Source organism: Aureobasidium pullulans, assembly GCF_000721785.1.
Source record: "Aureobasidium pullulans EXF-150 unplaced genomic scaffold scaffold_45, whole genome shotgun sequence".
Lineage (NCBI taxonomy): Eukaryota > Fungi > Ascomycota > Dothideomycetes > Dothideales > Saccotheciaceae > Aureobasidium > Aureobasidium pullulans.
In genome coordinates, this window is record NW_021941065.1 from 36588 (window position 1) to 51658 (window position 15071).

At 49.6% G+C, this 15071-nt stretch overlaps 6 protein-coding genes across 6 annotated transcripts; 2 read left to right on the top strand and 4 right to left on the bottom strand.

Annotated features, from left to right (window-relative positions):
• Nucleotides 1-475: 475 nt before the first annotated feature.
• M438DRAFT_307651 (small oligopeptide transporter-like protein) lies at nucleotides 476-4140 on the bottom strand (the record flags this gene model as incomplete). Its single annotated transcript, XM_029902309.1, has 9 exons — nucleotides 476-865; nucleotides 1096-1285; nucleotides 1521-1565; nucleotides 1690-1951; nucleotides 2014-2051; nucleotides 2124-2707; nucleotides 2783-2852; nucleotides 3038-3862; nucleotides 3914-4140. The coding sequence occupies 9 exons, from the start codon at nucleotides 4138-4140 to the stop codon at nucleotides 587-589; spliced, it is 2520 nt and encodes an 839-aa protein (XP_029754797.1). The 3' UTR covers nucleotides 476-586.
• Nucleotides 4141-5937: 1797 nt separating this feature from the next.
• M438DRAFT_285364 (carbonic anhydrase) lies at nucleotides 5938-8508 on the bottom strand (the record flags this gene model as incomplete). The annotated part of the gene is made up of 2 exons (XM_029901522.1): nucleotides 5938-5995; nucleotides 7703-8508. 2 exons carry the CDS (start codon nucleotides 8506-8508, stop codon nucleotides 5938-5940), a joined length of 864 nt encoding a protein of 287 aa, XP_029754798.1.
• Nucleotides 8509-8620: 112 nt separating this feature from the next.
• M438DRAFT_170936 (uncharacterized protein) lies at nucleotides 8621-9077 on the top strand. Its single transcript, XM_029899120.1, has one exon. The coding sequence runs from the start codon at nucleotides 8732-8734 to the stop codon at nucleotides 8993-8995; it is 264 nt and encodes an 87-aa protein (XP_029754799.1). The 5' UTR covers nucleotides 8621-8731; the 3' UTR covers nucleotides 8996-9077.
• Nucleotides 9078-9158: 81 nt separating this feature from the next.
• Nucleotides 9159-10760, bottom strand: M438DRAFT_378765 (uncharacterized protein; the record flags this gene model as incomplete). The annotated part of the gene is made up of 1 exon (XM_029908846.1): nucleotides 9159-10760. One exon carries the CDS (start codon nucleotides 10758-10760, stop codon nucleotides 9159-9161), a length of 1602 nt encoding a protein of 533 aa, XP_029754800.1.
• Nucleotides 10761-10985: 225 nt separating this feature from the next.
• Nucleotides 10986-12213, top strand: M438DRAFT_307660 (uncharacterized protein). Its single transcript, XM_029902310.1, has 2 exons — nucleotides 10986-11032; nucleotides 11108-12213. The coding sequence occupies exon 2, from the start codon at nucleotides 11321-11323 to the stop codon at nucleotides 12137-12139; it is 819 nt and encodes a 272-aa protein (XP_029754801.1). The 5' UTR covers nucleotides 10986-11032; nucleotides 11108-11320; the 3' UTR covers nucleotides 12140-12213.
• Nucleotides 12214-13036: 823 nt separating this feature from the next.
• On the bottom strand, nucleotides 13037-14989 carry M438DRAFT_401064 (uncharacterized protein). Its single transcript, XM_029909506.1, has 4 exons — nucleotides 14747-14989; nucleotides 13509-14690; nucleotides 13343-13454; nucleotides 13037-13289 (listed from the first exon to the last, which is right to left on the bottom strand). The coding sequence occupies exons 1-4, from the start codon at nucleotides 14910-14912 to the stop codon at nucleotides 13109-13111; spliced, it is 1641 nt and encodes a 546-aa protein (XP_029754802.1). The 5' UTR covers nucleotides 14913-14989; the 3' UTR covers nucleotides 13037-13108.
• Nucleotides 14990-15071: the final 82 nt, after the last annotated feature.

Sequence of the window (15071 nt, forward strand, 5' to 3'; positions counted from 1 at the left end):
GAATGTCAGAAAAGCTCAGCGTTTATCTAAGTAACGAGCAGCTCGACGTGTGATCTGAGCCAAACGTGAAACAAGCGTGAAGATGCGACTGAAGTGACGGGTTGATAAAGGAAAGAAGAACATACCAGAAATTAATGCGCAGATAACTGCAATGGAGAGAAGCAACTGTTTCGAATGAGGCGGAAGGTGCGCGTACACGAGAAGGCGCTCTTCTGTCGAAATGGATATTTTGAACGTGCCGGAAGATACTCCTGCAGACCTGCGCGGCCTTGACAGTTGTATTGATGTTCACGAGCGTAAGTGAGTAAATGATTGAGGGTGTGCGATGGATCGAGTTTGGTAGCGATGAACGATCATCGACGGAGCCTTGTCGAAAGAAAGCAAAATCCGCAAAGTTCAACAAACAGCTTAATCGACGGACACGACAAGAGGAATTGAGACCTCCAGGAACACAAGCCAAAGATTACGTTGTATGATACGTACATAAGATAGCCTCTCGCCTTCGCAGTTGTTGCCAACTATCGCGCCTCTACATAGCCATTATGGGTCGACAGCCGAATGTGATCCTTCATTCGTAGCGAGCAGTTTACCACTTCCATGTGCGAGGGCCGTAGTACTCGTCTCCGCTGACAGTCTTTCTAACAGCAGAACCAGCTCCGTCAAGAGTGGTGCTAACAATAGTGGTGCCCCAATAATCGGGCATAGCCTTGCCAGGAAGTTGAACACAGAAGAAGAGGATGATGGCACAGAGAGCAAGGCCAACGTCCAGAGCAGCGGAAGTGATGTAGTTGTACTCCATCCACCAACCACGGTACTTGTTACGGATGAACTTGTTGAAGACCCAACCAACTGCGCACCAAGAGAGCTGTAATGCGTTAGCATGATTCGAGTTGACGTATCCGAAGAACTAGCAGGCTTGCTCTGTAGCCATGGCAATGCACAATTTAATGCTAGATGAGAGCTTGTCCACTGAAAGCTTGGTCTACTGGGGACTTCCATTGGACAGAGTCTCATCTAAGAAAATATTGTGCCTCCCGACAAGCGACCTAGAGTGTGTCTGTTTGTCGGCATCGGGGCAGGGTGTATTCAACTTACAATATTCATGGCCGAGTAGGGAGGGACGTAACTGAAACAGGCGAAGATCAGGGGCATGCTGATCTTGCGAATCAGAGAGATTCTAGGGAACATGCGAGCCAGACCGTAGACCAGGAATGGCGCGATGAAGCCAGCCAACCAGAAGTACTGCAGGCCCTCGTACACGGCGCCAGACGAGAACAGGTGCTTACTAAAATAGAGTTAGCGAAGTTCTGTAGGAGAATTGGACATGGCGCGAATCCAACGAGCCAACTCGGGGATTGAGCTTGACATCAACTAGAGAACATCCTGGATGTCTCTTGTTGTTGCTAGCACGTGGTGGTGAGCTGAGATGGCTGGTTGGTGCTCGAAAGTCCCAAATTTTCACCAGATTGCCCACCACACCCAAGTATGACTCCCTGGACCTCTTCCCATGAGCTACTTACGGCCCAATAGCCCCCCAGATTATGGACGCGTTGAAGAACGTTTTTCTAAGGCTCTGGGTCAGCAGGAGAACAAGGTGGATAGGTAAGATGGAAGAAAAAATGAAAAAAGATGAAAAAAGATGGAAAAAGATGGAAAAAAGACGGCGACGACCAGGAAAGGTTTGCTTACATGGAGGCACAAGTGAAGCTCCCGCTCGCAGCCTTAGTGCAGACGTTCTTGATTGCTCCCATAGCCCATTCTACAGTGGCGAGCTGGCAAAGGCAAGACCAAATGGTGGCAACCAATTGGGCAGTAAACAACGAGCGTTGAGGTACGTGCATGTAGTGTCCGAGCTTGAGATCCTGACAAAAGTAGAGAGCCTGTGTCATGACAATGTAACCAAAGGTCTTGAACATCATCATGGCAATAGGGTGGCCGGGTTGGACGTAACCTGAAATTCGGTCAGTTTTGGGGGGAACTTTGACCACCACCTTCTATCAAGCCAAGGCTTACCAATGATAAACTCAGTGAAAACATTCAGTCCCAATTGACTACACATGAGTTAGCATGTCTCTTCTGTGGGCCTTGGTGTGAAACCAGAATCTGCACTCTCGGGTACATACATGTTGGTGAAGGCCTGGATGATACCAATTGGAATGGTGAAGACGGTCGCGATAACCAGAGAGAGGACGACTGAGTACCATGCCATGCCGGTAGGATAGGCTAATGCTGACACGAAGGCGAAGGCAATGGTAATGGCCAGAAGAGCGAGGTACCACCAGGTGGGGACCAACTTGTACTTGCGCATGATCTTCATGTGCACATCGTCGAGCTCGCCCTTGGAGGACTTTAGTCTGCGATAGATCTCCGGACCGTGGAACAGATAAGTATGGCTGACCAGAGCAGCAATACTGGCAAAGCTCATGCCGTAGGTCAGGGCGAAAGCAGTTGAAAGGAACAGGGGCGAATATCCCTCATAGGCGACAGGATCAACAACATGCTCAGGTGTAAGGATGCGAGAAATATTATAGACGTTTCCCACATTATCCAGAATGCCGTTCTGCGAGATTGGGACATATTCGCCGTACCAGACACCACCATAGTGTAGAGCAGGGACAACTATCCAGCCGAAGAAGATGATACCAACGCCAGTGTTGGCAAGAGCGTGCCAAGGACTGATCAGGGGGCTGTTGTAGAAAGAATTAATCTGGCAAAGGGTTAGAAACTGTTCAAGACTAAGTCTTGGCCTGGAGTGGCCTCGCTTTCTGTTGGTGAAGCTTACCTGGGCCCAGTCCATAGTGAAGCCAGTAAAGGGGAAGCCTAGACTGATGCCTGTCTGTTGTCCAAAGAGCCTTTGAAACAGAGGGAGTCAGCATGTGTTGATCAATCTGGGTTGAAAAATGAAAAAAAAATCATAAATCAAGAAATTGACGCGGACGCGAGGACATGTTGATATGACTCATGGTAAGCAGCGTACCCAGGTACAATATTATCGCACTTGAGAGGCATGGAAGGTAAGGGAAAATACGATACGTACTGGTTAACAACAACGTTGTTGGGTTTGGCCCAAGTGACCCAAGCAAAGTAACTGAAGGCGGGAATGATAAAGTCAGGGAACCATGACCAAACGAACATAGCGGTCATGATGATCATGAACCACTTGTAGCGGGACATAGACCAGCCGTTTGTTGCAGCAGGGTCAGCTCTGCTGTGATCGTGCAAAGCATACATGAAAGCGACATTGACCAGGGCACCAGGCCAGATCATAGCGGCAGGCTCGACAAGGAATTTTCTGACGGAGCCAGCAAGACCAAATCCAAGACACTGTGTAGAAAGGGCGAACAGAGTGTTGAAGCCCCAGCCGAACTGACTGGTGTCGAAGTGGTAAAACTTCTTCAACGAGACGACAGTCTCAACGAAGTAGCCAGCACCACCACCGAAAGCAGCGTTAGCCATGGCGACAATGATAACGTGCTCCTTGACATTGAACGGCCCAGGGTTCAAGTTGGCTGTGGTGCCAAACAGCTTGAATTCCTTGTTCGGCAGAACTTTGGCAAATGCGAGACCGATAGGGTAAGCGATCAATTGCACGACGTAAGGACCAATAGAGATGGGGGGATAACGCAGCAAGAACAGTGCGTTGACTGACGAGCACACGGTAGTCAGGATGAGACCAATGGTCCATGCTCTGATAGTGCTTGCAGGTACGTCTTCATCGTAGTTGCGCACAACGGCGCGGACTTCCGGGTAGGGTGAGTTTTCGATAATTTCACCAACAAGCTGTGCTTCTCCCTTTGCATCGTGAGTACCAGTGACAGCGTCAACCATCTCGATGGCTTCGTCAGGCATGTTGGGATCCCATCTACGAGAGTCAGTATGCGACAATCAGCATCAGAATGGTTAGAGAACATACTTGTGGTCCTGACGGAAGACATTGAGCCTGTGATTGGCTTCCACCTCTGGAATCTCGCGGACTACACCCTCAATGATCTCGTGTGCGTCCCCATAACCAGCAACCATCTTGCTGCTACTGGCAGCAGCGCCTCCATCCTCCTGGCCAATTTCGGTGACAGTGATTGGGTCCTGGTTGGTGTTTGATCTCTTGAAGCCTAGCCTCTTGCCAAACCCTTTGGACGACATCGTTACGGTACTGAGTAGTAACGATGGGAAGATCGATCGGCTTGAGGAAGTCGAATCGCCGTCGGAAAGTAGAGGAGGGCCCCTGTTATAACTTTACCTCCAGCTACTCACGAGATAAGGTCGGCCAATTGAGTGTGGTAACCGTAACCTACTCCTTCTACATCCGTCACAGCACCTGAGGTTATCATAGTGGGAGGACATGGCCGAGGTCAATCATCTAGCCAGGAACCTTGTTTCAAGCGGGCCGCCGACCAGAGATGAGCATTCAATTGCGTGGCTACAAGATAGGTTCACTTCCGTTGTATGGGCATGTTCGCACGCGACCCGTGAAAGACATGGTTGAAGATTGAGCTAACGGAGGAAACAGTGCCACTAGCTTCAGCGAAAGGAGTGAAGAGAGGTTGTAACGTCTAGACGTTACTGATACACCTTGACACCTTCCTAATGCAGCGCAGCCTTTGTCTTATCATGGTCACAAGCACTACGCCGTGGGCACTTGGCAGATCAAGCTCCAGGGTTTGAGACCTTGTCCGTGAGCTTAAGTTGCTTGTCGCTGGTTGGCAAGGATCTTGGTGAGGCTTGTCGCGGTGCTTGAGTCGTGACGACGAGTAAATGCTATACCATCTCACAGCTCGATTTTTCCTCACCGCAGAACGAAAGTGCTCTTCTGTGAGTGCAAGCATGCTGTCATCTCTTTCGCATGTGGCGAACGTCAAGATAAGCTTGAGGATCAATTGAGATCCTTTGCAGTGGTAATTACGTACCGGTTTTCTGGAAGAATGATGAGGGGTGGGAATACGCGAGGTGGCGCCTGTGAGTTATCGCCATTCGTATTGCCATCCCACGTCGCTATGATGGCGCGCACAATCCCCTCTCATTTGAGTGTGTGTATCTCCCAGCCATGACTTTATGATAACAATCGGTGAGTCCGGAAGAGTATGATACAATGCTCAATCGTTGGAAGAAGCTTTACTCGAGGAGCCCAACTCTTGCGAGAAGTCCGATATTATTGTTGTGACGCGTGCGCCCACTATCCTGGCCCGAGTATCTGGCGAGCGCTACTAACCGAGCGAACGGTCAAGGGGGTTTTGGGGAGATCGACGCGGAGAAAGGACAATCTGCGGGGTGCGGGTATAAGCAAAATCCTCCCCGTGTGCGGAACTTTGTCACGCGTATAGCTGTAGAAATGCACAATGTTTTTAAGATCAGTACAGCCATCCACTAAGAGTGTGATAGTTAGCGCCTCTCTGTGGACGACTAAAGCGATTTTGAGAACATTGTGCATTTCTACAGACTAAACAACCCTAGGCATGGCTGTGGAAAATGGCTGGAAGTGACGGAATTTAGCACACGGGGAGAATCAATCTCGAAGACTCGCAGATATTCCTACACGTACCTACTCTCCCATCTCCCGGATCAACTATACAGCTGATGAGATGCGCAAATAATGTACGGCGAGATGGCGCCTCCAGGGGTGGAGGGTCACAAACCCCTAAAACACGTCAACTGCCAACCGTCGAAACACAAAAACCACAATGTTTTTTTTGTCTCGACACAATCTTAAACAGAGAGCACGTCGCTCTCTGTGGGCGTGCGTCCAAAGGAACAAAACACCTTGCATTTCGATAGCTGGCCAGCCTGTCCATGGGAGGCTGAGATGAGCTCTCGGCTTTGGTGCGACTTCTTTCTTACACTCACGATACCTATCGATACATATCACTACAGTCATAATTTCGTCGACTCTAGTTAGAAGGGATATTAATCGCAACTCCTTCTCTCATGGCTCTCTTCACTGCATCAACAACAATCAGAGCCCTCACGGCATCCTCTCCCGAGCAAGTTGGCTCCTCCTGACCTTTGACGACCTTCACAAACTGTTCAACCTGCAGTTCGAATGGTATCTTGGTCGACTCCACGACTAGATCTTCCTCTTTCAACTTTCCTATCCAGGTCTTCTCTCTACCATCATAACTCCACCTCTTCATATCTGGCACACTCAGTGAGGCATCTGTGCCAAATATTCTGTAGAAGTCCATGCCTGTAGCTGGAATAGTTGGATTTTCTCCAGTGCCAGATTCAAAATTGTGAGGTGATGGCACAGCGTCTGAGACTATAAATGTCCCCACGCATCCACTCTGGAATCTCAGCAAGACGGCGGCACCTTCCTCGGCATCAAATCCTCTCTGCTTGATCGTCTCTTCCGCCGACACCCTGACAATCGGTCCCAATAAGTATTGCAGGATGTCGATATCATGTACCAAATTGATGAGGATAGGTCCACCGTTGGTACCGTCTTTCCTCCACTGTCCCACTCCTTCGAAGTACTCCGGCGGCTTGCAGATCGTCCAGAGCCCAGAAATGGCAATGATGCGTCCCAACGAAGGTAGAGCTGCTTTGGTAGCTCTCACATAGCGGTTGAACCTTCTATGATGACCAACTGCGAATGCTGCCTTGCTCTGTTTCACGTGGTCCAGGACGTCCATCGCACTGTCCATGTCCGTAGCAATAGGCTTCTCGCAGAGTACCGATACACCAGCAGTCAACAACTGCTTCGATATGGGGACGTGAGTATGGTTCGGTGTACAGATGATCGCTGCTTGCGGCTTGTGAGCTGATGCCAGCATGTCTGTAAGCGAAGTGTAGATTGGAACTCCAAATTGGTTCGCGACTGCTACGGCTGCAGGATTTGGGTCGACGAGACAAAGGAGTTCTGCTGATGAGGTATTGACAATTGCCGATGCATGGCGAGGACCTATGAGTCCTGTACCTATGATGGCAAAGGTGACTGGAGATGAGCTTGCCATGTTGGTGAACGTAATTGATGGATGTAATACTACAGAAACACGATCGAGCTCCTCTACTGATTTTGTCGTGCAACTACGATACCTACTCCACTTCATGCTTGGAAGGTCCGGAAGTCGTCAAGGCAAATGCAGTGGTTTCAAAAGCCGACGTCAATTGCCGATGTTAAACGTGGAACCCTGGCTTAAACATGAATTACTTCTTCATCATCGACATCAATTGCTAGGCTCGAAACCTCTAGCCAAACTAGTCATATAAAAGGAGCTTACAGCGTTATGTGTATTTCTCAAGGTGTTCTCTTATCTTTACGAGGCTGTTAGTGCCATTATTTGTTGTTGGCAATTGTGAAGCTTTGTTTCGATGGAACAGTACGAATATCCTTTCACATAAGGGGAACCTCGATTTTTGACTCGATATCGCCACCACGAAGTAACTGGTTGCGGGTTGTTCCTGACTATCAGAAAGCACGAAGGTTTTCGGATTGTCGAGCTCTCAAGGGACAGAGCGTACGAGGAGACGAGCTTCCAGTCACAAGCTTAGAACTTCGGAGGAACCTTGTGCATTTGTATAGCTAGTGTTGTTAATATTGTTAAGGCAAAGAAAAAAGAGTACGCGCTTCATATCAACATCTTAACTGTACAGAAGATTCATCGGGTGAATAAAGCGAATGCATTTCCAACATGAGTCTAATACCAAGATATGTTACGAACGGTGTTTATGTACAACAGCCTCCCAAGATGTATGTTCCACACCCGCCTACTCGTTAATTCTGTGCTGCCAAACCTCCTGCTCAGCTCTAGCAGAGTAAGTGCTAGCACCCAAGATCGCCTGCATCTGCTTGACACCAGTGAACAGAATTTGTCTAGCCACGAACCAACGGATACCCTCACGGCAAGGAGGGCTAGTCAGGCTGCCCTGGTAGGTCCAGAATTCGTTGAAGTGCAAAACAGAAGCCAAAGCGAGATCAACATCCATGCTGATTTCTTGCTCGTACTCGGTGTCAGTCTCGTTGAAGCCGATCATGGAAGGTAGCTGGCTGAAGAAAGCTGCATCGCTGTTACCGGGATCGAGACGGAAGGCCAGGACGGCTTTTTCGTGGCCGGAGGCATCGGCATGGACAAAGTGCATCTCTGCCTTGCTACGGTCACCACCAACGGAGTGGTCGGCAGGCGCGTGGATGTGCCAGCCGAGAAGGTAGAGAGTTTCGTTGTCGTACGTGAACGAAGGGTTCGATGTCAAGTCATCATGACTAAGGGAAAAGGCAGGTCCGTAGCCCCAGTTGCGGAATCTGCCAGTGACATTGCCGGTATAGTTGTGGAAGGTAGGGATGTGGTTGAGAGACAGGCCATTGCCGAGTGAAAGAGCAATAGGTGATTGTTGTGTGCCGGTCTGACAAAGAGCGTACATCGGATCAAGGCGTCCCCAGTTGTAACTGGCCTCATACGCCCACTCCGGATTCTCGATAGTCTCATTTGCGGCTTGTCTCTTGCGCATATGTGACTCGTGGGGACAACCGAAGGCGGATGGCAGGATGGCTGCGAGAGCAGCTAGTGATTTGAACAGCATAATGATAATGACTGGTGCTTGAATGTTGTATGACTGACTTGAGGATGATGCTGTATGAAATGCTGGAGTCTCATCAGACTTTATAGGATACTTGCAACATGGTCACCAACTGTGTCCCGACTTCACCCTACGCGTCTGGTCTTGGACAAACCAAGCCTCAAAGTCACAATGTCACTGTTGACCAACAATTCAAACAGTGCTCAAGTCAGCCAAGGCATGCAACATGGCTCTCGAACTGCTTGGAAGTGTTATACCAAGCCATACGTGCAGTGCGAAGTGTCGGAGATGCATGGCGGGGTATGGCACGTTTTGCTGCGGTCGGCTTGGCGGCTGTCCGATGGGCTTGGTATGCGGCTCTCCACACCTTGGCAGGGCGGAGCGAGAGATTGGGGTCAGGCATTCTAGAACTCAAAAGTCCTTTGTTGGCAAGACCAGTCTGTGCTTCATGCTTTCATGCTTTCTTGCTTTCGTCCAGCCACCAATATGATACTGATGGCTTGCTTGGCTGTTTGGTTCTCCGCCTGATTTTGCACATCCGATCTCGGTGAAGTCGGGTTTTCTAGGAAAGCGACGGAGCATTCTGTCGCGTGGATAAGGGCATCGGCTTTCCTGCCCACTCCGATTACTCAGGGTCATCAGGCGTGCCGAGCTCATTTGTTATACTCTCCATGTACCGTGTCGTTCTTCAAAACACTGCCACTGCCAGGCCTTGGGTCTGAGGTGGCTCTGGAGAGCGACCAGATCATCTGACGTAGCACAAGAGCCTGTTCAATCTTCAACTGCTCTCCGAAGTATCCGTACACGTCTGCCACGTAATCCCTGATCTCAGAAGTGGTCGTGGAGCATGTGCCAGCGACAAACAACGGCCACAGTACACCATAACCGGATAATGCCCGCATGATAGGGAGACTGCTGGACACAGCCTCAGGAACAAAGTAACGAACAGGGCGTTTGAAGCCAGACCATGGAAGTTGCTCGCCACTCTGCGATGTGTACTGGGGCATACTGGCCAAGATCTCAGTCTGGCATTGCCGCACTATGGTGTGTGAGTGCCCCCAAGCAGATCGATGTACGTGTGTGTCCCTTTCAATCGATTGAAGCACAATCTCGTTGACCATTATCCGGCTAGAACGATACGACGCCCAGATATAGTTGGTCGCTTGATCTGCATACCTCAGCTCAAAGCCGGGTAGTCCAGCCTGTACATGGTGTCTCTTCACGCTGTGCGCAATGATCTCGGGGTCCCAGCCTTGCGGCACACCAGCAAATGCGGTCGTGAGCCTCAAGTCCAGCTCAGCGGCACGAGCAATGATCGCTTCTGGAGATGTGATGAGACCACACGTGACGGCGTGTCTGAAGTCTGCACAATCGAGATTCAGCCGCTGGAATCGTATGACAGGATTATCTGGCTCGTAAAGAAACTCAAAGATCTTTGCCTGCAACAGATGGACAACTGGTGGAGTAGGCAAGCAGCGAAGCAAGCATACGACATTGATGCCGGTGATGACATGTAAGGTGAGTACTCGACCAGCCTTGCCTCGAACACCTTCGAGGCCGCGAAGACCGAGTAGGGAGGCTGAACCATTGATGTGCTGCTCCCAGGCACTCAAACTTCGCTCGACTCCGCCTGTCAGGGTCTCGTAGTTTGTGAGCACAAGAATAGCAAGCAATGTCTCATCACGCAGAACCTGGGCAGGATTCCGAAGAGCAGTGTTGGTGAGATTCAATGCGGTGGTGTACTGATACTGTGCTGAGGTAAGTAGACGCCTGTCCGAGGAATTTTTGGACAAGCTAGCAATGCTGAAAGCCTTTATGCTCGCGATCAGGTGTTTGTTACCAGGCTCGTGGACGAAATTATGATACATGCCGTTGTTGATCACCCAGTTGTTGAAGAAGAATGCAAAGGACTGGTCATCGCTATCCACGGATGGAGGAGACACATAGGATGTCATCGTCAAAGGCGAATGACCGGCCGATGAGCAGCTGTCTGAAGAGTACGGAGAGGATGATCGAGTCGAAATATCGAAAGCGTCAATCATGTCTGTCGCACGTTCTCGAAAATGTGCGACGCGTGCTTTGGAAATGACTTCGGCACTCTGGTCGCATATTCTCAATTCATCTGGCTTGGGATATCCAGGACATTGACGACGTGCATTTGTGCATCGCCCACATCCACCGGGTCGAAGGTCGCACTTCTTGCGTCGTTTACGACACTCATCGCAACCTTGTGACGGCTTTCCACGATAAGGCATCACGGTCAGGTAAATTGGCGAGCGCGATGCATTCCAGAAGAGGAACAAGGGCAAACGACATTGCTTGAGAGTGGAGTTATCCAGAGTGCAAAGGCGACCTGAATCCTTCGGCGATCTTACTCGCCGCACGCTATACCCGATTCAGTATGCAGCGCGCTCACGGCGCTTGCCCCACCAGTCACCGCTGCAGCAACTCCTTGCTTCCATATCCACATGCACCGAATTTGCGATTACAGAATCCTCCCGCCTGTTGATGAATCGTCAGAGCTTCCGTAAGTCTTGACATGTGCTTGTCTCTAAGCCGCGATATTGCTTGTGTTGGTGATGGACTAACCCCAACTCGGAAGCCTGCGCGCGCTGTGAAGCACTGCCACCAGGCAGGAAGGATTTTGTTATAATGTTGTAATAACATATAAGACCTCTCCGTTCACGGTCTGCATGTTCTTGTCATCGTCCAATTCTCTCAGGACTCCTCTCCATACACAACTCATCACAATTCCAAGAATCTTCGAACCACTCTCATCTGCCTCAGAGTCAATACGAACAACCACTCATACACAATGTTGACTGAACGTAACGCCGTCTTCATCGCCGTCTTGATATTCTACACTGGCACAGCAATATTCTCGACGATACGACTGATTCAACATGGACTCAGAAAGACTGCCAGCGAGCGTATCTTACTCGTCTTCAGCATCGGACGAATCCTCTGCGCCGCTTTCCAATTAGCAACGATTAGCTATCCTACCAATACAAGCGTTTGGGCTGGCTATGTTACGACCTTTTCCATCTGTGTTTCCCTCCTATTGTCGGCTTCTCTCGTACTTCTGAGGAGACTGGCTCAACGCGCAGGCACCGATTTCCCTCAGGTTGCTGGCCGCGACTCGATGAAATTCTGCCAAATCCTGGTCACTGTCGGTCTCATTCTCGGTATTGCCGGCGGTATTAGAGCAACCTCTAACTGGGGCTCTACTGGCTCATACAAGCCCGACAGCATTCAGAAAGCCAGTATCATAATTTTTATCATCTCCTGGGCATTGATTGTCTTCATGGCCATCCACACCCTCGGCAAAGCAAGAGCTGCGGGGTCTCAGACACAAAAGATTGCTGTCGGCGTATTTGCTATCAGCTTGCCCTTGTTGGCTGTGCGCATTGCATACTCTGCCGTGTCCATCTTTGCCAACTTGAGGTCATTCAGCTCTATTTATGGCAACGTTACCATCATGCTATGTATGGCTTTGATTGAGGAGGCTATCGTTGTCCTTATGTACCAGGCACTCGGATTTGTCACACTTGAGGAAGGAGCCAGAGGGCGTTCAATCGATAGCGATCTTGATCAGCTCTCCATGGCAGAAACTGGAGTTGTTGCTAGCAAGTAAACTGGCTGGCCTTGTATCAAGGACACGGGTTATTTACACTATAGATGGCGATGTATTCCAATTTACTATCACACTAGTCAATCTCTCTTGCTTCCAAGTTGTCGCGCACTTCATCGTAGAAATGCACAATCTCTACTAAATTTACGATAGCCTCCACTGAGAGTGCAAAATTCCAAACATCTCTCCACGGATAAGGGTGAGGGTCTCAAGAAAATTGTGCATTCTTACAGGCCGAAAGACTCTAAGCGCGGTCAAGGGTGATATATTTTGGCACTGAAGGACGTACCAACCAGGCCCTACGTAACTTTACAAGCACAATGCGATGGATCAGATCTCAAGCTCACGAAACAATGCTATGACGACCATCGAGAACCCTTGCTTCGAAGTACATACTTGAAGAGGCTCGGGGAGTGGTCGACTAGATGCGCCTTGAGCTGGAACGCATTCGTTGGCATGGCAATCGATGAGTCATATCTGCAATTTGTGTTGTTTCTTCCATCAAATCCGATATGGTCTAGTGGCTAGGATTTCTCGCTCTCAAACCGTTCGTAAGAACAACCAGGTCCGAGGAGGCCGGGGTTCAATTCCCCGTGTCGGAACTCATCTCTTTTGCTTTTGGCAGATCATCTGGTGTCAGCGGAGAAATTTCTTTTTTGGCTTGAGCTTCGGCGGTTTGCCGGTGGTGGGGCTATGTAATTTTTTGCGGGGTTGGGGCCGCCGACTATTTGCGAGGAATTGGGTACAACATGAATGTGGCGATAAGTTTTTACGGGGTATATGAGAGCATTGTTGGCTCTGGGGGCCTGAAGGCGCTGATGCATGATTCGAAATTCGGCAGGAGCGATCAGTCCAAAGTGACAAGGTCTTCACCATGAGTCTGGCGACTTTGACGGACACGAACACAAAGATGGTTTGATCAATTTGTAATTATCGAAGCATGGTACTGTGTGAGAAGAACTGAAGTTGAAGCTACTCCCAAAGCATCTTCATCACAACACCTTTCCAGCCTTTTCTCATCGGCTCAGGTGTCTCTGGGTTATCCCTGATCTCGTCCAGAGCAGCTCTGATGGGGATGTCCTCCAGAGCTACGAACTTTGTACCCTTGGCGTACTTCCAGCCGAGGTAGGCGATCAAAATCAGAGGGATATCTCTGTGAAATTGGTCAGTAAACAGCATTAAAATATGAGAGGATGTGCAACGTACAGGTAAGACGAAACGAAGGAGCTCGCAGACCAACCACCATGAGTAAAGACCGAGAAGCCGTTGGTGAGAAGAATCAACAGACACGCTGCCAATCCAATGGCAGAGGAGTAAGCTGGCTCTTGGTCAGTATCGTTTCCATCATCATGACTCGATTGTTTCAACTTACGAGTCCACTTATTATGCCACGGCAACTCTGTTCTCGCGATACCCTGCTTCTTCATCGCAGCCAGCAATCTGAGATGATTGACCAAGACGCAAGACCAAGAGATCAAAACTCCACAGCCGACCAAATCAACCATCCAGTAGAACACGGTCAATGCTCCCGAGCTCAAGCTCATAAAGGCCAAGAACATGAATGCTGTCTGAAGCAACACGCACATATAAGGCACACCCCAAGAAGTCGTGCGGAGGAAAATTGCAGGTGCCTGTTTCTTCAACGCCAGCGAGTAAAGTACTCTAGTTCCAGCAAGCAGAGCCTGATTAGAAGAACTCCAAGCAGATGTAATGACCACAGCATTCACGATCGACGGAATGGCCTTGATCCCCGCCGCTGAAGCTGCAATGACAAAAGGAGATTGTGCAGCAGTACCGCTTTCGTCTTGGAGGCGCTCGTCGTCGGAGGAGACCAACATGCCAACTATCAAGACCGTGAGGATGTAGAAAAGAGAAACACGGGCAAAGACTCTTTTACACGCTTTGGGGATGTTCTGGCGAGGGTTTCTGGTTTCGGCTGCGGCCATGGCGATAGATTCGACACCAGCAAAGGAGAAGACTGCATTGATCATGACGCTCCAGAAGCCGAGGAAGTTGCCCCAAGATCCAGTCGCGATGTGCTCAACCCAGGGGCCGGGCTTTGACCAATACCTGAACCCAATTCTGGGAGTTCCAGGTACACCTCCGAGATCAATGCAAAGACCTAGAATGATGAGTCCAACAACCAGTAGGATCTTGAGCAGGGCAAAGAAGAATTCGACCTCTCCATAGATTCCCACAAAAGCAATTCCAACCACAAAGGTCAAGATGATGAAAATGACGATGAAAAGCGACGAATTGATATCAGTCCAGTATTGGAACAACACACAGATGGCTGATATCTCCGCTGGAATCGAAAGCCAATTTCCGTAAACTATGTTCCAACCCACAGCAAATCCCAGAGCAGGATCGACCAGGAACTCGGCATGGCGGACAAACGATCCAGTGACGGGTAGAAGGGCAGTGACTTCTCCAAGGGCGAATTGGACGGCACAAACAATTAGACCGACGAAAGCATAGCCAAGTAAAGCACCCAGAGGTCCTCCAGTCTGCAGAGAAGATCCGAGTCCAATGAAGAGTCCAGTTCCAATGGCACCTGTGGAGGGGTTTAGTCAGAAATCGATATGGATACAAACATAGCGATATCCATACCAGCAAGCGCAATCATCTGGATATGCCTCTGCGCAAGACCACGTCTCAAATCACGCTCTTCGTTCTCCGTAACAAAGTCGCCATGTTGAACGTTATCCTGCACGCCATAAGCGCCCACATCTACAGTCTTGCTCGGCTGCGCATCATAAGCAGCAGTAATAGACATGGCCGCGAGAACTGTCCCACGAGTCAAGCAACTGAAGGCGATGATGTTAAAGGGAGACAAAAGGAGAACATTATTGTTGAGGTTCGAGACAACTTTTGATTTCGTTAAACTCTCTTCCTTCGTTCGTGGAGGATTGATCGCGTGCTTCGAAAGCTTAAT

Excerpts from the sequence above, each read along its gene's own strand:
- M438DRAFT_401064 (XM_029909506.1), bottom strand. The coding sequence starts at position 14,912 with ATGTCTATTACTGCTGCTTATGATGCGCAGCCGAGCAAGACTGTAGAT. Across the intron at positions 14,691-14,746 it reads CCAGATGATTGCGCTTGCTG|GTGCCATTGGAACTGGACTC; the intron begins GTATGGATATCG and ends ACCCCTCCACAG. Across the intron at positions 13,455-13,508 it reads GTGGCATAATAAGTGGACTC|CTTACTCCTCTGCCATTGGA; the intron begins GTAAGTTGAAAC and ends ACCAAGAGCCAG.
- M438DRAFT_170936 (XM_029899120.1), top strand. The coding sequence starts at position 8,732 with ATGGCTCTCGAACTGCTTGGAAGTGTTATACCAAGCCATACGTGCAGT.
- M438DRAFT_307660 (XM_029902310.1), top strand. The coding sequence starts at position 11,321 with ATGTTGACTGAACGTAACGCCGTCTTCATCGCCGTCTTGATATTCTAC.